This window comes from Heloderma suspectum, chromosome 3 (assembly GCF_057233095.1).
Source record: "Heloderma suspectum isolate Gila_16-S chromosome 3, 16-S_ref, whole genome shotgun sequence".
Lineage (NCBI taxonomy): Eukaryota > Metazoa > Chordata > Lepidosauria > Squamata > Helodermatidae > Heloderma > Heloderma suspectum.
Window position 1 is genome coordinate 296,208,353 of NC_139460.1, and position 22,660 is coordinate 296,231,012.

At 44.8% G+C, this 22,660-nt stretch overlaps 1 protein-coding gene across 4 annotated transcripts in view; it reads left to right on the plus strand.

Moving 5' to 3' along the window:
* The window catches only part of TIPARP (TCDD inducible poly(ADP-ribose) polymerase), a 36,413-nt gene extending 14,112 nt beyond the window's left edge, over nucleotides 1-22,301 (plus strand). For all 4 annotated transcript variants that reach the window (XM_084847335.1, XM_084847336.1, XM_084847334.1 and 1 more), the window contains 4 exons: nucleotides 14,053-14,221; nucleotides 15,646-15,827; nucleotides 20,312-20,581; nucleotides 21,542-22,301. In XM_084847335.1, coding sequence (XP_084703461.1) covers nucleotides 14,053-14,221; nucleotides 15,646-15,827; nucleotides 20,312-20,581; nucleotides 21,542-21,989 — 1,069 coding nt within the window. In that variant the 3' untranslated portion in view covers nucleotides 21,990-22,301. The remainder of the gene's footprint in view (nucleotides 1-14,052; nucleotides 14,222-15,645; nucleotides 15,828-20,311; nucleotides 20,582-21,541) is intronic.
* Nucleotides 22,302-22,660: the final 359 nt, after the last annotated feature.

Here is a 22,660-nt window from a genome sequence, read left to right on the forward strand (position 1 = left end):
TCCTTATCCCATGCAAGCAATCTGCTCTTAAAACCGCCCCTTCTGCCCTTCTCTTTCTATGCGATTGGAGCAGTTCTGTGTTTTTAAGTAAGCAGTGCTTGCCATCACATTGAGTTTGGCACTCCAGGCTCTGGTTACCCAGTCGTGAGAGGTACTCTGTGCATGTTCAAACCCTTGATTTTGTAGCTTGGTACCCGGCTATAGAAAAGCTTTGCTTAATGAAAAATGGAAAATAAGGCAAGTATTTGCAAAATGTGAGCCCCTTTAACATTAGCAGAGCTATTTTGTTACTCTGCCTTTCTACTGCATCTGCCAAGTCTTGTCATCTTTGAATGGAAAGATCAAAGGCTTGGCATTATTTGCGCACCAAGAAAATAGGCGTTTTATTCAGATTGTGTTAACTTGGCCTTCCTTCCCTGACCTCATGTCCTTCAGCTGTCTGGGGGATGCCCGGAGTTATGCTATAACACATTTGGAGGGCGCCACGTTGAGGAAGGCTGTGTTAAGGTGTCCAGAACTTGAGACTCTCTTAAAGGACTGAAGGCGGAGCAGGGGAACTGCAGCTAGAAGGTTGCCATGGAGGGTGAAGAGGTCCCGCCTTTAGACTACTGGAAAAACCAACCCCAAAGTTTGTGTTTGACTGTGCTTTTTGGTTTCTCAGCTAGGGAATCTGTCAGTGTTGGTTTCTCTCAGTTTCTCATTTTTCCAGTCTTTAAAGGCAGATTGTCCCAAGCGTTGAGGGAGAAGTAGGCATGAAAACTTGGTCTCATTTTTGTTCACATTTCTCTTAATATATGCATTTTTGTACACCATTTTACCTAATATACCAATGTTTTGCAAGCAGTTTTCCTAATCGAATGCAGATTTGAATGTTGCTTTCACTGTTATATGCATTTTCATGTGCACTTTCCCTTAATATAAAGATTTTTGTACACATTTGATTGGAGAACTCCATTACAAAGTTCATAAAAGTGCAGATTTCAAAGGATAACTGAGTTCCAGTTCTCATATTGGTTTGAAAATGTGAAGTTAGGTTCAGTTCATGAATTGAGCAAACTTCTCCCCCATCCAAGAATGAATGGAACTTATGTGTGCCTGATCTCGTCTGATCTCAGAAGCTAAGCAGGGTCAACCCTGGTTAGTACTTAGATGGGAGACTGCCCTGAAATCAGGCTTCCTGCATTGAGCAGGGGGTTGGACTCGATGGTCTTGTAGGCCCCTTCCAACCCTATGATTCTATGATTCTATCTCTACTCTCAACTGTTACACTTGGAAACCTGGGCTTGGCTTCTCTTGTCTTCTGCCCCAGCGAATCTGAAGGAGACTGTACTATATATCGGATTCTGTGCTTCACAGTATATTCATCTTGTTGTGTGTGGTGACCTTCACGAAGCTCAAACAGGATTCTGTACCAAAATACTTATGAAGGTGAACTTGACTATTTAAATCTGGCCAGGCACAGCTAGTAGAAGGAGCCATCTCCATTCTGTAAGTGACTTCAATGAATACTTTACAGGCATTTTGTATATTATAGAGATGCTATAAAAGAATTGTAAACATCCATTTACATTGGATTTGGATGACTGAAATATATTTCAGTGCCTATGTGTGTGTCCATAAAGTCTTGACCCCTCCCCCAGCTTTGAGGTCTTAGATAGTGCCTGCATTTTCAGACATATCCTCGCCACCACATTCCATAAGGACTAGAAACTTTTCTTTTAAAAAATTAAAAACTGAGTCTTTTCAACTTTGTGCCCAGTATCAAATTCTGCAGTTTTTCTGTGACTTGAATAAAACAGCAGAGCTTTTCATGAAGCTTTCTTTTTTGGAAAGCAGAGGATTACAATGAAGATAACATATTTATTTAAGACAGGTGTTTTATGGAGCAATCCAATGGCCGCTAGACAGCGTCTAGATGGCCATAGGATTTTTTGGTTTCTGGGAACCGAGCCTCGGAGCCAGCACTGCACTGGGTAGTCGGCTGTCTAGCTGCAAATGTAGGGCGGCCAAAGCCCATAGGATTGCGCCCTTACTCTTTGGATTTGTGAATATTGGTGACAGATCTGGAGCCAGCCTGTTATAACAAAGCTTTGGCTCTATTTATAGCTGTCCTGCGACACAGAGGTGGCTTTAAAAACTGGCTGTTCCATTATTACGACAACTCTTGCTTGGGTGGGGTGGTTCTGGGTTTCTCCAAAGAAACTAACTGTTCTTTAAGCGGTTAAGAGTAGTGGCTTCTTATAGGAGAATATTAATATTTATTTTAAGTATTATTTTGGGTTTCTCGTGATTTAAAATGTCACGCAAGGCTGAGGAACTTAAGAGTTGTCCACTCTGTTGCAGAACTGGTTTTCTATTGGTCCACTCCCGCTGGAGGGGAAACGTTATAAAGTTCCTTGGCTAGCACATAATCTTGGCAGGCATGTTGGTGCTGAAGTCTGCTTCTTACTTCACAGAGCAGATTGCTCCGCATGCCGCCTAATGTTTTGCCAGTGCCCTGGAAGCGAGAACTAACTTTAATCCGTTCTCCTTCTTTCTATTTTTTTTTTTTCCCCCGCATGAAAAGTTCACAGCTAGGAATTGCAGGAGGTGACAACTCTGCTTGTGTTGCACATCTACATAGTTACTGTTGCTAGGCCATAAAGGGTGAGGCAAAAGCGGAACAAAGGGCTTTGTCAATCAGTTTCCAAGCGTGATTAAGCAAAACCTCACTCTGTATGTGGTGTTCCCTCACCCTCTTCCCTCCAAACTGCAGTCTGTTTACTGGGCACGCAGCCACTTGGCCACTGCTGATGAATCCGTGCACAGTCACTGAAGTGAGAGATCTGTTGTCAGACTATAAATGATGGCGCACGATGCCCTCCTGTCCTGAGTCAAGAGCTTTTTGGCCAGCAGACTGTGGTAAATGTTGTCGCTGCAAAATGTTCATGTGATGGTGGACTGACGCCTGCAGTCTGCCCTGACTTGGCTTAGTTATGGGCTGCCTTTTTAACAAGGCATGAATGAGTACAAGCTTTGAGTCTCTGCCCTTACCCCACATGCACCTAGGAGTACTTTTTTTCACAGAACCTTCCATTGGCCTAGTTCGCCTGTAACGGCAACCCAGAGCATGGGTTGAATCCTGGGTTGTTGTTGAATCCTGGGTTGTCTTTACATGCGTACCTGCACAATGGTTTAACTGTGGGGTGTAAATGATACTTAGCATTTGTATTATACTTTTCTGAGTAGTCAGAACTACTGTTTGTGCATTCTCAATCCTTGAAACACCCCTGTGAGGTAGGCTGATGGTATCTCCATACCGTAGTGAAAGTGGTGTTGAGGCTGAGAAAGCCATAACTTGGCTACCAAGTCATTTGTGGCTGAGCTGAGACTTCATTTGGATCATGGTCACATTCCTGCCATACACTGCATCAGCTGTACAACAGAATGCAAATGGCCATGTTGGCTGGGAACTGTGGGAGTTGTAGTCGAACACATCTGGAGGGCACTATGTTGGGGAATGCTGGCTTAAAACATCTTGAGTTTGAGCTGATCTCTACCAGAAGGGAATTCCACACCAGCAGAAGAGTTGCAATGAATGTCTCTCCTATGTGCCAAGTTCCTGTCAGGGCGCCGATGTTGGGATGAAGTGGTTGTTCTTGGCTAATACTGGAGATTGCAGTGAGGCTTGAGGAAGGAAGTTGTCTGCTAAATATAGTGGGTTGACTTCAGAAGCCAACGCCAGCCACTTAAATTGTGACTACCCTCTTTATCCTGGTGCCTTTTTCATGACTTTCTAGAGTGGGAGCCCAAGGCCATATTGAAACCCACTCTGTGTTCGATGGACGCAGCTCCTGCCTTCAGACAACACAGAACTTGTATAGCAGGGGTGGGCAACACCTGGTCCACACAGGGACACCTGTTTTGTTTAACTGAAAAAGTTGTGGTTTGCTGCCAGAATTCAACAGCAAACTGTTAAAATGGGCACATTTTGTTTTCATGCTAAATTTGTCCTTTCTAGGCCTCCATAGCTGTTTGCCTCCAAATCAATTTTTTTTTTTAAACTTTCCCCCATTTTTCGGTGGTGGGAGTGGAGCCCACAGTGGGTCCAGGGGTGGGAATTGCCCCGCAAGCTGCCCAAAGTTGCCCACCTGTGTTGTATAGCGTGGCTGTTGCTGCAACGTAGTACAACTTGAACCCAAATCACATGTGAATTTAAAGATGTAGCAAGCAGCTACATTTTTCTTTACTCTAGTTTGGAGGGGGGGGATTTAACCCTTTTTCTCCCACTGTAGTCTTAATCTGGATGGGGGCTGGGCACTCCTGCAATTTATATTGCCAAATAGTAAGCCATTGAAGTACAGTAGATCATTATTTAGCAATATATATTGCAGGCATGGTTGGGGGGAGCCCTGATCTGGATTGGGACCACGGGGAGAGGATTAAAGCCCTCTCCTTTGCTAGGGTCCCTATCAGGACTCCCTGTGCTTACTCTATAGAGTAAAAAAAAAGATGCATCAAGGGTGCCTGGAAGCTAAAGAGGTGGCTTCTTTGAGTGGTGATGGGACAGTATAGATTATGAAGAGGGCTGCCTGATTCGATATCGAGAGCAGCCTGCACTAAATGTGATCTAGGTAAATAGAGGGAGGGAGGGAGGGAGTGTGTGTGTGTGTGTGTGTGTAATTTTGCCTACTTTATGCAAATTACTTTGAGGGACATAATAATGGTAGTCAATTTAGATTGTTTTGGGCAACCCAGTTTCCAAATGGGTGTGTGTGTGTGTGTGTGTGTGTGTGTGTGTGTTAAAGCATGAATCTGCTTCTTTCCTGTTTCAGTTTCCAGTTGAACACTGTGAGAAGAAACAGAACATCCCGAGTCCTAATCTATATTTGCTCACTCATATATTGACACTACTTAATGCAATACTGGTTTTCATCTTATTTTCCCCCATTCCCTCCCTCCCTCCACCCCACCCTCCCACCCAGCAAACGCATGCAATGTCATGGGCTCATTCCAAAATGTAGGGGCGACTTCTGCTGTCTTAAAGAGCCAGTGCTGCTACTTCGCTGCAGGTCGGCTGCACAGGTGAGGTGGGGGCGGGGGGGCGGTGCTGTCTTAATAATGTGTCAGTTTTATTTCTAGATGCCAAAGATTACAGATGGCAGATGGCAACCTCTTGTGCCAGTTTTAAAGTGAGCTGGCGAACTTTAGCACAAATTGCTTCGTCTCTGCTTAAACAAAGCAGGCTAATTTCTTCAAACAGCATTGTCTTTTTTTCGAAGAAGAAACTGCATCTGTCGGGCTGGAGGAAACCCAGCTGTTAATGTAGAGGTCCGTGTGGCTTGTCTTTTTCTTGCAGCTGCTCTAACAAACTCCTCATTGTTGGAGCATGTTAAGTGATGTGCCACTGTATTTCAGAGACAGTTTGTAACACTTGTTTTGTATCTTCCTTACCCGCAAAGAATTCCTTTTTGCACAGAAGAACCTTCTCCTCTGTCACCCCAGTCCAAACCTTTGTGAGCCTTTAGTTGAGTTTTCTGCTGAAAGCTTTTTAATGCATAGATACACTCACTAAAGAAAATGCTGTTGAGAACTGCAGGAGGAAACTAAAAGCTCATCCTCTTGATCATGCTGGGCAGTGCGAGCCCTCCTGACTTCCAAAATACGGCGTTCATATTGAACCATTGACTATTCCACTTTGCTAGAATGGCTAGTAGTCCTGTGTTCTAAAAAAGCTGCTTCCAATACCATGACTGTCTGCATTCTGCATAATCAACCCCATACGAATAAACTGGAAATTGATGCAGTGGGCCCGAAAGCCTGCCGAGGGAATAGGGCAAGGATGGGTCCCTGCAGACTGAGTGGAGGGGACCTCCCAGGCTCTGTAGGGGGAAACCTGGGTTCTTCAAAACAGGCGTCCTGCCAAAACTCAGTGAGGATAAAGGCTGGCCTTCTCCTGTTCTGGAAATGTGACAGCGGGGACAGTTTTGGAGCACTGCACATAGGTTGGGATGGATGGATTGTGTAAAATCCATTCCATCTGTGTTCCATCATCCACCAACAGAATTAGATTTTTTTGTTTCTGAATTTGCGGAAATCCGCGCTTGTGAAAATGCACAAATTTCCCCAAAGTGCACATTTTCATGCTTTAGCCTCTGGGGGAAATGCGTATTTTGGGACAGGTTTTTTAAATCCTTTTGCTTTTAGCAAAATTATACACATACACACACACACACACACACTGGCTGATTCAGGATTCTTCATATTTTTCTACGATTAAATTTGCACAAAAATTGGGAAAGTTCGAAAAACGGTGCTCAAGTCTGTGAGATCCGCCCAACAGGGAGAATGAGTCTGCTGTGGAAACCACGGGATGGATTCATGAAAATCCTAACTCATTTTGTTCCGTTGCGGATTTCTCCAGCATCCCTACACGTGGGAACTAGGAGATAAGACAGGCAGAAGGGAAGCAAGTGGTCTGCCATTTGCTTCATTTCATCCTTGGGCCTACAAGCGTTTGGGAGCTGGAAGACCATACATCTTGCTAGCCCAGTCTCTCACTAGACTCTCTTAAACTGCAAGAGGAAAGTGCTTTAGACAGCCTTCCCCAACCTGGTGCCCTCCAGATGTTTTGGACTACAAAGCCCCAGGAAGTATGGCCAATGGCCAGGGATTGTAGGAGTTGTGATCCGAAGCATCTGGAGGACACCAGGTTGCCTACTGGGAAGTGCAGCTGTGAACTGGATTCAGAAGAATCCCAAACTGAACTGGGCTGATTCAGGATTCGTCTGAAGGGAAGCAAGGGTCCTACAGGTCGTACTGAACAAATCTGGGTCCTCTGTCTTTGGGAGTGGTGTGGAGGGCGCATTGCGTCTGCAAAGATCCAAGCTCTCCATATAAGGAAATGCCAGCATGGGGTAGGGTGGGGGCAGGGCAATGTAGTTTTGTGACCAGCAGCTCTAGCTTCCAACCAGGGGATAACTTTACCATGGTATGCCTGGTTCTTTTTAATGTCAAATGGCATTGCTTTGGGGAGAGATGGGGAAGGAACTTACTAGAGGCTGCTCTTGTATCTTATTGCATTTTGTGACTGTGTATCCATGGCGGCAGCAACACTTGGGGTTTCCGTGAGTGAGTGTGTGTGTGGTGACTATGTTAATACAATATATATTAGATATAAAACACAGTTGTACAACTAAGAACGCAACACATTTCCTACAAATGGGGGGAAGGGGGTTGTTTTCTAAAACACATCAAATTTTAAAGGCTCCCCCTAGAATCATAAAATAGTAGGGTTGGAAGGGGCCTATAAGACCATCAAGTCCAACCCCCTGCTCAATGCAGGAATCCAAGTCAAAGCATCCCTGACAGGTGGTTGTCCAGCCTCGTCTTAAATGCCTCCAGCGTGGGAGAGCCCACCACCTCCCTAGGCAATTGGTTCCATTGTCGTATTGCTCTAACAGTCAGGAAGTTTCTCCTGATGTTCAGCCAGAATCTGGCTTCCTGTCACTTGAGCCCATTATTCCGTGTCCTGCACTCTGGGATGATGGAGAAGAGATTCTGGCCTTCCTCTCTGTGACAGCCTTTCAAGTACTCGAACAGCACTATCATATCTCCCCTCAGTCTTCTCTTCTCAAGGCTAAACATGCCCATTTCTTTCAGTATCTCCTCATAGGGCTTTGTTTCCAGCCCCCTGATCATCTTCGCTGCCCTCCTCTGAACCTTCCACTATTCAGTTGTGCACAAGTTCTGCACTTTGATATATTCTCTTGAAGGGTCATCCGTCCTCTCCAAAGATGATGCAGGGATGATTTCTGTGACTTTAGTACTGTCTACTGAGCAGAAAATAAATCGACCTTCCGTAAAATGGTGTTTCATTCATCATAACTTCCTCACAGCTGCACCCATTCTTCTGAAATTTTAGTTTACTTGCCTGTTATCTCTGCAGATTTAATTCAGTTCTGTTTGGTTTCACAAGGATAGACAATGGGGAAGCATGATGCTTCAAATTTCCAGAAGTGAGGTTCTGATCTCAACTGGAGTCAGATCAGCCAGCCTCTGAAGCAGTCTGAGCTGAGTCATGTTGCTCCCCTCATCACCAAAGTGGGGTCTTGTGATTGGCACGCACTCCTACTCGAAAGTATTTCATACACTTCGCTGCAGGAACTCCTGAAGGCTGGAATTGCAGATGAGTCCCCAAACTAGTTGCTGCATTCGGTATCATATTAGGAGATGATAAACCTGGTATTTTTTGTTAAACCCACACCCCACCCCTCAGGGATTTGAAGCATAAATTGCCAAGGAAACAATATAAACTGCAGTTGTTCCCTTGGAATGTGCAAGCAAATCAATATGTATCGAGTCTCACTAATGCAGTTGTCAGATTAAATTCTTGAATACCCCATTCAAGATGCAATGGGTTTATAAAACATGAGGTCTTTGGATATTTCACCATCTATGCCAGCTGCCAACAAGTGGGACAATAAAATCTTGGTATGCTCTTTTTAATGTTCCAAACAGCTTTATTGGGGCTGTGAACACTTCATATTGAAGGTAGGCTAGAAATAATCTTATAAAGGCAGAAATCTAATAATGCCATAAGAGTTGCCTGGTGGAAAATGCTACTCTGAAGTGTTCTCTTTAATAATACATTCTTATGAATTGGGTGGCTTGGTATTATGGAAGAATCTTTGTAGGGACACCAGAAATGTATTTCATTTTTATCCCACCCTCCCCCTGTGGAGCTCCTCTTCAGACAGTGCCCTAGAACTTTTAGCAAAACCCATCTTCTGCTCCTGTATTTATTGTATAAAATAATGCATGCTTGTAAATAACTAGTCAAATGGTTGCCATGGAAGTACGGTTTACCCTCAGGTGACCAGACAGGGACACTGTTCTTCTAGTTTGGAGAAGAAGAAAAAGATACTTTGATGTGGCATAGTTGTCAGAAATGAGGATGTGTGTGTAGATGAGGAGGGAGTGTTAAAAAAAAGAAAATTCTGTGGAATTATTTCCAACACTGAAATAACTATCTCATGATGGAATCTTCCTAACTGTATTCCTTCTGACACTCAAATATCTGTTTTAATTTAAACATGAACTGCTGCCACGCACTTTGGAAGAATGCTTGAGCTGGCCAACTCTCTTGTGACTCAAGCCAGTGTGAGTGCAGTGAACTCAAGCAATTTTGGAACAGGGTTGGTAGGCACAGAGGTGCTTGGTAGGAAGATCACAGGTGCGAGTTGACTGGGAGGTGGTGTTGGGGAAGTGACTTAATAGTCAATTATAACTGAGAGCCAGAATGGTGAAATGCTTTAGAGCAGGAGTGCTCGAACCACAGAGCCCTAAGACCTAAATTGTCGTCCCCCCCATAGGTGCCGCAGCCTGCCCCACTGATCCTGATACATATTGCTCTTGCCCTGCTGTTTGTAGCAATGAGGAAAGGGCGATCTGGATCAAGATTGCTTGTGTGTATGCATCCGTGCCAGCTCCAGGTCTTTGAGGGCCCTTCGGCAAGACACCCTCAATGGGCTCCCTCCCTCCGTGAGTCTACCTTCTCGCTGCCATTGTCACCAGCTGCTGTTGCTGGCCATCGTCCTCTTTCTCATCATTGCTACCGCTTGCTTGACAGGCAGAGAGCCAGTGAAGGGGTAGGTAGTGGCATCAGCCCCTCTTCCATCTCACCACCACTGTTATCTGGTCCAGAGCGAGAGGCAGGTGAACAAGCAAGTTGCAGTGGTGAAGAGGAGGAACAACTCCAGGGGCTCTTGTCAATGGGGCCCTGCTTGGTTGTGGGCCCTCGGCAGGTACCTGACCATACCTACCCTTGATGCTGGCCCTGGTGTGTGTATACATGCGTACAGCCCCCAAAACTCAAGCCAGCATTGCATCCAGCCCTAAAGACTGAAAAGGCTGTGTTACCCATAGGTTAGAGTGTTCGACTGAGACCTAGGTTCAGATTCCCCACTAGGCTCTGAAGCGACCTTTGGCCAATTGCTCTCTTCTCGCCCAACCTCCCTTGCCCAGAGGAAGGGTGGTATAAAGATGTAATAAATCCCAGTGCGTAGGCAAGTCCTGTAACACACATGTGCTTGCTGCTTTCTTTTTGTAATCCTCTTGATAGAATTGTACGTTCAGTTTTAGCAGCTAGTATCATGGTAACCAGTTTTGAATTCCTTTGGCAATTCATAAGAAAGCCCTGTGTCTATTTTCATTTTGTACATGGAGAGTTATGATGCTGAAACAGTGCTTGACTTACCAGAGTTGAGCAAAAATGCTTCGCACGCTGTTCTATTTAAGCTCCTATCTTGGCTTAGTATCCTAAGTAACCTGTGCTTGTAAAAGAAGGTATTAGTGGAAGAGATCTAAGGGCCTATAAGGAGGTATGCTATCGATTTACATTAGTGTTCTTCAGTGAGACTTCAAAGTCCGTAGAACAGGGACCAGATATTCCCATAGGGCTAATATTTACACCTGGGGCAAACCATTACAGAGGAGAGATTTTGTAAACCTGAAGTAGTCTTAAACAGTTTTAAAAGGCTTGAACTAGAATCTAGTTACTAGATAATAAGACCCTGACTTCTAATGGACCTACTTTTCTTTCCTTTTTTTCTTTTTTGCAAATTCCCACAAGTAATTGCAACATAATATTTTATACCTTCAAGGTTTCTTTTTGGAACAGTGCTGCATCTCTATAAACAGTACTGCACTTGGCTTGGTCACCTACACTTTCTTCATCCCGATTTTGCCTTTCAGGAATGCCTTGTTATAACTGGATAAGAGTAGCTAGAGTTGTTCTACTTTCAACCTTCCCCTATCCTGGGTCTCCAGGAGGGTGGGAATGAGAAGCAGATGCATCTGGGCTCCATTTATGGAATGCCATCTCCAAGAAGGCTTGCCTGGTGCCTTCACTGTTTCATTTCTGCACCAGGGAAAGAGCTGTCTTTTTTCTCAGGCATTACAGAGTTTAGGTTTTATGGTTGTTTTGATATATTTTATATTCCTGTGCTATTTGTTGTTTTTTATTGTATTTTTTTTTTTTTTACTTTTGTGTAATCCGCCCAGATAATGTTTGTTGTTGGGTGGATTAAAAATCTAATAAATAAAACAGTAAATAGTTGCATCCTGCATTGTAGATCCTGTGTTGAGCACATTGTTGGACTAAATCTAGTTAGTGCATGACCTCCAAATCCCTTCCAATTCTTAAAATTCTATGAAAATCTATCCTATAACTGCAATCTGGATTTAAAAACAAACACGTACTGTAGGATGATTTAACAAGCCAGCCCAGAAAGGCAAAATTTTAAGGTGGAACAGGACTGTGAAGTTGCTATTGGCTATGAGAAGTAAAATCATGGACTCGGTGACCGATATTCCTTGGAAACCCAGAGTTTCAACAGTCAAGTACAAAACTGATATGAAACACTGCTTAAACAATTGGGTGAGATTTGTTCTGCAGATCTGAAAGTGACCTGGTATGGCTTGCATTTCTCAACACTTGAAATTAAACTAAACTAAAAGTACGCTGGGAGTGTTCTTTCACCAAACAGGCACTGAAGCTACATTCTGTTCCTAAGCTACTTGGAGCGTCAAGTATTAGCTATTTAATACTCTCTCCAGACTCTTCAAATAGCATGCATAAAATTGCACATTAAAGGGAATGGGTTGGGGAGGTTGTCTAGTAATGGGTCAGGGAGGGCTTCCATGGTGGCTTAAATCTTGTAACTGGGGAAAATTAGCAGCCCTTTTTGAACCAGCAACTTCCTTTTCCTGCACAGGTGATGAAAGATAAGGGGGTTAAAACGAAAAGAAGAAGAAGAATTAGCAACAGAGGCATTGTGCCTAATCTAGATACGTTTGCACTTCCCTTTTGACGAAAGACCAGCTCTTGCAAAAGAGACCCATTATAGTAGGGTTAAGTTGCCTCATCAGGCATTTGCTTCCTGGGAAGTGAGGTTGACCAGTGCTTCTGGATTACACATTAATGTGCAGTGACCTGGGATGGCCAGATGATCTCTGGCTGGTGTGCGTGTGTACATGTGCTCTCAATTCTTCTTACGTCATGACACAAATGGATTCCAAGGGTTGTCTTTCAGGAGCACTGTGTCTCTTTGCGAAGGCCCCTGCTTTTGTGCATCTGATGAAATAGGCCATTGACTAGAAAAGCTCATGCCACAACAAGCCAGTTACATTCAAAGGTGCCACAATACTTACTCCTGGTGATATTTTTTGTCACCCCATCCTTCTCCCTCCCCTTTTGCTCTCTCTCCTCATCCAGAAGCAGTTGAATCCCTGGATTACACAAGCAGTAACTGCTCTTTTCTGCTCGTGCTGCTGCCATCCTTCTGGAATAGCCAGCTTTTAAAGTCCATTTACATGCTCCTGACCTCCCTTACCAACTCTTTGCCAACTCCTTACTAAAACTGGGAAGATCAGTGGCTGCCCTGGTCCAAGGAATGACTTTATTGCAGGGGGGTCTAGTGTGCATCCTGTGCCCTGCTTCTGTCTTGCAACAGAAAGTTAGCCTGTTAACTCCTGCTGTTCTCCCCTACTCTCAATGACAGCATCATAAATACTTTGCGGCACCTTGCTCGCTCACATGGGTGGGGATGAAAGGTTTGCACACTGGGTTCCTGTCTGATTAGAGCACCTTGGGTCTTTCTGCCGCCGACTGATAGCTAAGTAAGAACAACAGTGGTTAAGAGTCTCAGTGGACTTTCCACATGACTGCAGGGTGAGGGGGAAAGGTGATGTAGCCTTAGAGGAGACTGTGCATGAGAACTGATGGGGCAGGAGTCTATTAACCTAGGATAGTTCTTAGTGCTGTACTATCTAGAGAGAGAAGTCTGTGTTTAGCAGGGGGGTGGTCTCTTTGTCACTGCTTAGGACCAGCATCGCATGGAATGGACCAAGCCTTGATCTTGTTGTATTCTTCACCCCAGTCTAGGCTGCCTTCCTTGCTCCCAGTAGTTCACTGTTTGGATTTTCTTGTCTCCCTCCCTACCCAAAATCTGGTCAGTTTCAGGGCCAAACTTAAACAGGTTAGCAATTGACAGGCACTTTATTAAAATACATGTTCTTCACTAAAATTATTTATTTAAAACATTTGCATCCCACCCTATATCATTAAGATCTCAGGGTGGCATACAGATAAAATAAATTTAAACAGTATCAAATTATTTAAATAGCTAAAAGCATATTAAACCATTAAACGAGCAAATACCAATTGGAAAATCTAAAACAATAAAACAGTTAAAACAGTGTGCAACTTCAGGGAATTCAATTCACCCTCAAAGGCTTTGGTGAAAAGTCATGTTTTAAGTTGGTACCAAAACAAAACCAGCATCTGCACCAATCAGGCCTCCAAGGGGAGGGCATTCCACAACTGGGGTGCCACAGCAGAGAAGGCCCTCTCCCACGTCCCACCATAGTGTATGTCTCGCACTGGTGGGATGCAGAGGAGGACCCCTCTAACAGATCTCAACTTTTGGGCAGGCATATATAGGGAGAGGCACTCCCTCAAATATTGAGGTCCCAAGCTGCTTAGGGCTTCAAATGTTAATGGCTGCTATGTGGAAGGGAGGGAAGGGAGTGGGGAGGTTAACTCTTCTCTTTCACACGTTGTGTTGCAGCCGGAAAATGCACACAGGTACCCTCACAAAGCTAATAGCAGTTCTACAGCAAGGGGACAACCCCTTTTGGAGTTGTGGGAGGAAAGAGTTAAACCAAGCAGACCAGATCCTATGTGCATGCTCACTCTCGCTCTCCCCTCCCCATACACACACTCCCACCTGTCACTCACATTTTAAAAACATGAACTATAACTGCTTTCACACACTTAAGAGTGCAATCCTATGCAAGTTTAGACAGAAAAACGTCCTACAATTCTCAGTATGCTGGCTGGGGCTTGCTGTGAGTTGCAGGACTTCTTTCTGTCTAAAAATGCATATAAAATGGCACCCTTAATGTTGCATTTAGCTTGGTACATTCTGCAAAAGGATGAATTTGTAGACTTGGTACTGCTGACATGTTGTAACAAAACTGAATTGTGTGTCTTTTTTCTTTTGTCTGCAGAGGTCACGAGTATTTAGTAGACTTGAATACTTTGACACTTTACGATACGACCGAATTCGACCAGTTGAGGAGGCTGTCTACACCTGTGTGTACAAGTGCCAACTCCAACTACTACACAATCTGGAAATATTTCTGCAGGGATCACTTTGGCTGGAGAGAATACTCGGAGGTATTTTTCCCACCTTCGGGGAATAATGTTGGGAGGTTTGGACGTGGGAACCCTAAGCTCAATTTTCCACCTTGTTTTCAAGCCCACTCTGTGGTCTTGGTAGTGCCACTGTTGATTTTTTTTTTATTTATTACATTTATATCCCACCTTTTTTCCTCTTTGAGGAACCCAAGGTTGCGTACATAATCCTCCTCCATTTTAGCCTCACAACAACAACCCTGTGAGGTAGGCTGGGCTGAGAGGCTGTGACTGGCCCAAAGTCACCCAGTGAGCTTCCATGGCTGAGTGGGGAGTAGAACCCAGATCTCCTGGCTCCCAGTCCAACACTGTAACCACTACACCACACTGATCAGCCTAATCTACCTTTGCGGGATCATGGCCAGGATAAATGAAAAGTTTTTAAGTGCTTTGTCCTTTGAAAAGTGTGTTAGAGAAACCAGGAACTTCCATAATACATGCAAAATGAACATATGCTCAAAGGTAGCTCAGTGGTGGAGCACCTGCTTTGTATACAGAAGCTCCAAGGTTCAATCTCCAAGTAGGGCAAGGAAAGAATCCCGGCTGAAACCCTGGAGAGGCATTGCTGCCAGTCAGTGTTGGCAATACCGGGCCAGATAGACCAGTATACTGATTCAGTATAAGGCAGACTCCTATGTTCCAATCCTCATTGACCGTAAGGAAATGTATATATTTGCTATGGTATATGTAGAGGCCACTTATGCTAATCTAGTTATTTTGGATTAGTCTAAAAACATTCCCCTGCAGTATCTCACTGCAGGTCATGTGCACCTCTCATCGCTACCCATTTCTCTTCCCTCCGTCGCTTTCTGTTTTTCCTTGTCTCCTGGACTTCTCCACTCCTCTCCCTTCCCCTTTTTCCTCTGGGTCACTCCCAATTCCCCTATCCTGCTTCTCTTGGCCTGATAACCTTTTCAAACCCTTTCCACCTCCTTTCTTAGATCTCTGCTTCTTCCATCTCTCGTTTCTTAGACCCTTTGACCTGCCACTCTGTGAAATCAGGGTAGCTTAGCCAATCATTGCCAGAGGGCTCATCACAAAATCCTTTTTGTGTACTGCACAAATAGATAGTGAGTGAAGGGTTTATAGCCGAACTCTTGACGGTTCCTTGAAAAACATTGACCAATGCTAAGCAACTAATATATGTGAAAGATGTAAATATGCATGTATCTTCTCCAGCCTTCACAAGCTGATGACTGGAAAAACCTCTTAATTTAATCAATTTTTGGTCATTCGTGCGAACAGTCATATGTGAAGGAATTGCAAATCATAATGTTGCAGGATTAAAGTAATAATACCTATCTGAAGTAGTATCAGTATTTTTGATATGACAATTCTGTAAAAAAAGCATTTTAAAATGAAGTATATTGGCATTGGCCAACTGGATTTTTCTTGTTTTAAAACAGCCTGTTGTACGATTGATAGAAGAAGCCAACTGTCGAGGGCTGGCAGAAGTTCGGTTTGTTACGTGGCACAATCGTTATATCTTGAACATTAAAGATGGCTTCCAGCAAAATGCATGCGTTCGAAGAGAAATAAAGAAAAGACCGCTCTTCCGGTCCTGCGTGATCCTCATGCCGTTCTTGCAGTAAGTTAATGGGGACTTCAGTATGTGAGGGGGGGGGTCCTAAGTTATGAATGTGGGGTACCAACAGATGAGCACCACCACCTTCTGTATAAAATTTAGTCGTGTCACGTTATTGGGCGTTCTTGACTTATTTATTTATTTAAAACATTTATATACTGCTCCACATCTAAACAGATCCTGGAGTGGTGAACAACAAGAGATAAAAGGAACAAAAGATAAAAAGAAGAAACATGATACTAAGATTATTCTTTAAAACAGAGTGCCAATAAAACTGAGGCTGGTTAACCAGGGAAGGCTTCCTGGAAAAGAGCTATTTTCAGGTGGCGCCAAAAACAACCCAGTGTTGGTGCCTGCCTGACCTCCAGAGGCAGGGAGTTCCATAGGACAGGAGCCACCACACTGAAGGCCCTTCTTTGGGTGGACTCCCAGTCGGGCCTTAGGTCCATGTGGAGCCAGCAGGAGCAAGTCCTCCGATGACCTCAGTGACCGGGCAGGTTGGTAAGGGAGAAGGCGCTCCCTCAGATATCCTGGTCCCAAGTTGTTTAGGGCTTTGCGCACTAGTACCAAAACCTTAACCTGGCCCAGTAGCGAATAGGCAGCCAGTGCAGTTTCCTCAGCAAAGGAGTTGCATGCTGAGAAGGAGCAGCTCCTGACAACGGCCAAGTTGCTGCGTTCTGCACTAGCTCCAGCTTCCAGACTAGCCTCAAGGGCAGCCCCACATAAGAGCGCATTGCTGACTTATCCATGTGTTAACGCATTGCTTCTTTATATGAACATTTGTATTCCACCCTCCTGCAGCTTATGCGTCACTCAGGGCGGCTAGCAACAGTTAAAGCCAGTCCTAAATTGATTGCTGCTCTCATACCTAATTGTGTTGCTCCGCTTTTTTAAGTTCTGTGAGTTGAAGTGTTTTTCAGTTCAGTATTGTACAGCGCCTTGAGAGTCTTTGGCTAAAAGGTGCCATAGAAATACTTCTAATGACAGCAGCACAATACAATTATCCCATCCCCCTAGGAAGCAATATAATCAAATCAGGCAGGTGCTGCAAGATGGCCTTTGGTTTCAGTGGGCTAAGCAGCACCGAACACTGCATCCGTTGCAGAACCATGACGATTGCATTCTCCTTCAAATGTCTCCCTCTAACTCACAGATGTAGAACCTCAGGCCCCCAGGGGGATAAGTTGGCCCTGTGGGGGTCCCAGTCTGAACCTTTTGAATTCCCCAGAAGGTCCCGCTCTCTTCCTCTGACCCCCAACCCCCTTTCCCCCAACCTCTGATCATTTGGTGGTTTTCTGGCTTTTGTAAAGCCCCCCCCCCCTTCAAAAAAAGGGTGAAATGCCTCTCCAGTGGCTTAGTTACTGGGCGTAAGAGCTTCAAGCTCAAATATGGTGGTATTTTTCATACCTTTTTACCCCGCCTCTTTTGCCTTTGGCCCTGCCTGCCACTGGAACGCAGCCCCCCAAGAGCTTCTCCCACCTGGAATGTGGCCCTCTGGCTGAAAGAGATTCTGCACCTCTGCCAAAACTAGTAGACCTCTGTTGTGCTGGTTTCTGTTTTGTAAATACTGAATGCCTGTGTTTCGTTTGCACTTCGGATGTATCCATCTTTGATGTGATTTTATAATGATGCACTGTTTTATCATTTGTAAACCGCTTCAGGATTTCAAAAACAAGAAGCGATATATAAATACTTTAAAATAAAAAAAAACGTTGCTTATCTGTACTTACCCATACCACCATTTCTGGTTCACCCAGCCTAATTCAAGCGCTTCTCATCCTTTGCTCCACAATTATGGAGCAGTTGGGCAGTATCCTGTTGTGCCGGTGTGGCAGTGGGAGTGACCACTTGCATGACTTGGAATTCATGGTTCTAAAAGTAACCCCAGAAATGCAGGTTTCGGAAAGGGGCAGGCCAGGGGAGCTCTCAGAAGGGAGCTCCCGTGGCTTGTCCTGATCCAAAACTAAGGTTTCTACTTGTTTCCAGGGTTACTTTTAGAACCGCTGATTCCCTGCTGCACAACTGAAACAGCGGGAGCACAGTGGTGGTATAGAATACTGCCCATTCAGCACCATACGGGAGGGTTACTTTTTTCTTCTTAAACCAAAGGAAACATAATATAATACTTCTGTATATGCACCTCCATAAAAGATCTTTGCGTGTGGGATAGAACCAGTGCAGCTGGGAATATCAGAGTCCAGTCATTGCAAACATACTGTCCTTTTAGCAACAGGGCTCAAACCATTAGTCTACCCAGCTGTGCCCTGGGCTACTTGGAAGAGGCAAGGTCTCCTGTATCAAGGCTTTAATGCTCATTTCACTTTTTCAATAACCCTGCAAGCCAATAGATAATTGGTCTTGGCTTTCAAGCAGATCACGATGGGTATTTCCACAGTTATAACAAACACTGGAAAAAGTATATATAGAAAAGCAAAGACTTAACAGTGTAGGTATAATTATTTAAAGCCCAGTAGTTGAGGAGAGGGGGTGGGGGCGGGAGGTAGACTTTCCTTCTGTACTAAATTGCATTGAGGTCCAGTTCAAAGGTAACTTTCTTATGGGAGGGGAATCACACTGGCTTTACTGGACTCACTGGTGCTGAAGTACAGAGCCATAGATGCTTAAACTGGCCCCAGGGAAAATTCATTTTAATTGTAAAGAGCATTAGTTTGGAGACGCTTTCCTTCAGTTTTCTTTCTGCTTGCAAAATCAGGCAACCCTGAGTCTAAACATTTGTGCCAGTTTCCCATGACTTGGAGAGGGCTGCCCTGGGGGGGCAAGTCATCCTGCCGGACCACTTAAAACATGCTGGTGCAGTAGACCTTTATGAGAGTTTGCATGTTCAGAACGATAACATCAGTTGTGTTGAGTCACCCTCTGTCATCGTCTCTCTTACCTTGACGATTTGCATGGGGTGATAACAACCAAGGGTCAGAGTGGTGAGCAGCTCTGCAATATTTGAATTAATGGGCAATCTTCTTAAAGGTACAGGAGTCCCTTGGCTACAAGCACGGCCCCCCATATAGCTGCCAAAGAGGCTAATCCTCATTAGTATGAGTAATTGCTACTTCAAATTATAGACTTTCGTTAGAAAGGAGTAGCTATGTAAACCTGTTACAGCAAATATGGGGAACTTTTCCTGCTGAAGACCACGTTACCTCAGAGTTAATCCGATGGGGGCAGGGAAGGGGCAGGTCCCCTTTTCTTTCCCTCTTCCCCCCTGTCCACCAGGCTGCCAGGGAAGGGGCAAGTCGCTCTTGACAGATCTGAGCTGGCTGCTTGCAGAGGGCTTTTGAGACTGGGGGTCGCATGTGTCCCCTGGGCACCAGTTGCCCATCCCTGTATTAAAACAGATGCAGCCTCCCTCCCCCAGTCTTGTGGCACCTTGAAGAGTAGCAGAGTTACTGTGGCATAAGCATTTGTGGACTCAACCCCTCCCCTTCATCAGATGCCTCAAGTGGTTCCAAGCCGCAAGGCTGTAGGTTGGATCCAGACTATGTTAGTTACCCTGAAGTCCCACTGAAATCCATGTGAAACCTTGGTCATGACAAAATCAATGGGATATGAGTTAGTCATGATGAACTTTTCATACTGATTTCCGTGGGACTTCAGGGCAACTAACATAGTCTGGATCACACCCTTGTATGTGTATTAGCATTGATAACTGTTGAAACTACCAGCAGCAGTAAATCTGATGGGCTCAAGTGACAGGAAGCCAGATTCCGGCTGAAAATCGGGAAAAACTTCCTGACTCTTAGAGCGATACGACAATGCAACCAATTACCCAGGGAGGTGGTGGGCTCTCCCACACTGGAGGCGTTCAAGACGAGGCTGGACAACCACCTGTCAGGGATGCTTTGACTTGGATTCCTGCACTGAGCAGGGGGTTGGATTCGATGGTCCTGTAGGCCCTTTCCAACCCTACTATTCTATGATTCTGTGATCTAATGACGTTCTTTGCTGTGCTGCTCGCCCACTGTGCCCCCAGCTTCTACACTTGGCATTCAGATCCTAAATGGGTGCATGTTTCCATGTGGCTGCTTGGCTGCTGCTTAATAAGATAGAAAGCCTGGCTCCTCTCGCAGGGGCAGAACTGCTCCTCCTCTGTGGCTGGTTGGAGTGGATGTGACAGTGACCACTAGAGGAGATGCTGGGCCTGATTTACTTGGAGGTGACGGTCACAGCATCAAGGTGTGTTCTGTTCTGTTGCTCATATTGAGAGTGACTCAGTGTCTGTGGGACCCGACAAGTCTTATACTAAGAACTGCCATTATGTAGCTTGCCCTTTATATCTTTATTTTTGTTGTCTTCAAAAGTTATAAAAAGCCGCCTCAAGTGCCATTGTTTGGTAGAAAGGCAGGGTACATATCAAGTACATAAATTTATAATGAAGATACAATCCTTTACCAAGCCGTCGTTGCTAATGTGGCCCACAGATCACATGGTGAACAATACTGATCCCCTCTTTTAATTTCTCCCTGCACTAGGACTCTTGGCGGCAGCCCCACAGTATCGACAGCTGAGTCCGTCTCCTCGCAGGTCTTATCCCCGACTGGTGTTACCTCTCCAAACTTCTATCCTGAAACGTGGATTAGCATGGATCCAGCTCAGGACTTCATTCAAGTGCCTGTTTCAAAGGAAGACAAAAGCTACAGAACCATTTATAATCTCTTCCATAAGACTGTGCCAGAGACCAAATACAGGATTTTGAAAATACTGCGAGTTCAAAACCAGTTTTTGTGGGAGAAATACAAGAGGTGAGCCACCATTTTCTGAATATCCTTCTTTTATTAGTCTTGGGACTTCCTGTTTTTGAAGGTGGGCGGGAAATTATGGGAGCCAGTTGTGAAATATTGCATTATTACTAGCAAAAGGGATGTGCCTCAAGAAATCTCCTGTTCTTAAAAATGGGCAGCTATTTCCCCAAGTTACATACCTAATCTGAAAATCCATTTGTGGAAGCTTCTGTCTTGTGCCAGTTCTTGTCACTGGAAATACTGGCAGAAGCCAACTCAACCAAGGTCAGGCAACCTGTGGCTGTAGGCCTGCTTTTCACGTGGCCCTCGGCAAGCATTGTCTCTCCCTTCCTTGCACACTCGCTGAGTGCGAAAGAGAAAGGGAGAGAAGGGTTAGCCCTGCCCACTTTGGGCTTTAACCCCACCCACCATGGGCATGCAGCCCTCAACCAGTTGCCCCCAATGGAATGTGGACCTCAGCAGAAAAAAGACGAGTGGTGGTGCTGCTGTGCTTGTTCTAGAGCAGCTGTGTCTTTAAAGTAATGTGTGCTTTGTGTCTTAAGACTACGTAAGGAGGTGTGTTGTCAGTGTGGTGGTACCTTCTGATATTCCAGTCCCCTGCCTTCAGTCTGAAGTGGTACAACCCCACCACAGAGGCCAGGCTTGTGCTGAGCTCTCAGTCCTGCTTTAGAGTCCTCTAGACTGGCAGCTGAGTATATTCTCAGGGCTTTACTGTTCACCTTGAGAAGCACAGACAGGCAGCCTGGTAAACAAAGAGGAATTTTGCAATGCCGCTCTTGCTCCATCTTGCGATTAGGTCCGAATAGTGTCATCAGCATGTCCTTCAGGCATTAAATCCACACCCAGAGCAAAGAAGGGATTTTGAGGGCAGTAAGGTTGGTCCAAATGTGTTCACACATCTTGGGCTCCAGCAACTGAGGTCTGTGCTAATGTCTGAAATAAAAAAATTTTCACTTCCAGAAAAAAGGAATACATGTCTAAAAAAATGACAGGACTTGACAGGATCATGAACGAAAGACACTTGTTTCACGGGACCTCCGAGGATGTCGTGGACGGAATCTGCAAGCACAACTTTGACCCTCGAGTGTGTGGGAAACACGCCACCATGTTCGGGCAAGGCAGTTACTTTGCCCGCAAAGCCAGCTATTCACATAATTTCTCCAAGCGGTCGCCCAAAGGGATCCATTACATGTTCCTGGCTAAAGTGCTGACAGGACGGTACACGGTAGGCAACCACACCATGAGGAGGCCTCCCCCTGTGAATCCCACCAGCATCACCAGCGACCTGTACGACTCCTGCGTGGACAACTACTTCGAGCCCCAGATCTTTGTCATTTTTAACGACGACCAGAGCTATCCCTATTTTGTTATCCAGTATGAAGAAGTTAGCAACACTGTCTTGATCTGAAAGATATACTTCATGTCAATAAGTTATTGTTTGTAACCAACTTTAACCTGATATTTGTAGAATGGACCCCTTTGTTGGGGAGGGGAGAAACCAATTGTGGAACTTTTAATAAAGATATGGGGGGGGCAGGGGGGGAAATAAAACAATTTTTTAAATTCCTGAAAAGACCAATTGTGCATTTGCTATTTACTGCGCAAACTGTAAATATTTTCCATTGTTTATAGTTGAGAGAGAAAAAAACCCTGTGCCTTTTGTTATAAACACTATTTATGTTAGTAAACTTAATGTTTTAAACAAAATCTTAACCATGTGATCTAATGTTGTCGTGAACATTTGTAGTCTGGCTTGCCTGGATGGTTTCCAGTTCCAGGGTGCCAACTTCTTACAAGCCCTTGCTCCTGTGCTTTGAAGAGCCATTTGATCTATAGACACCTGACTCCATATCATGGAACACTCCACCTGCAGATTTTAGGGAGACCAAGCTGCTGCTCCTGACACAAGAGCAGCCCAGGCCAGTGTGTTCTGGTCAGTTGGCAATCTTACTTCATTTGGTTCCATGCAAGCCCAAAGAGGCAGATTTTGGTAGCTTGCGGGACGGACCTCCTTGCTGCAAAACGACCTTTCCATAGTGAGCCAAGCTCAGATGTTGGGGTTAGACCACTTCTCATTAT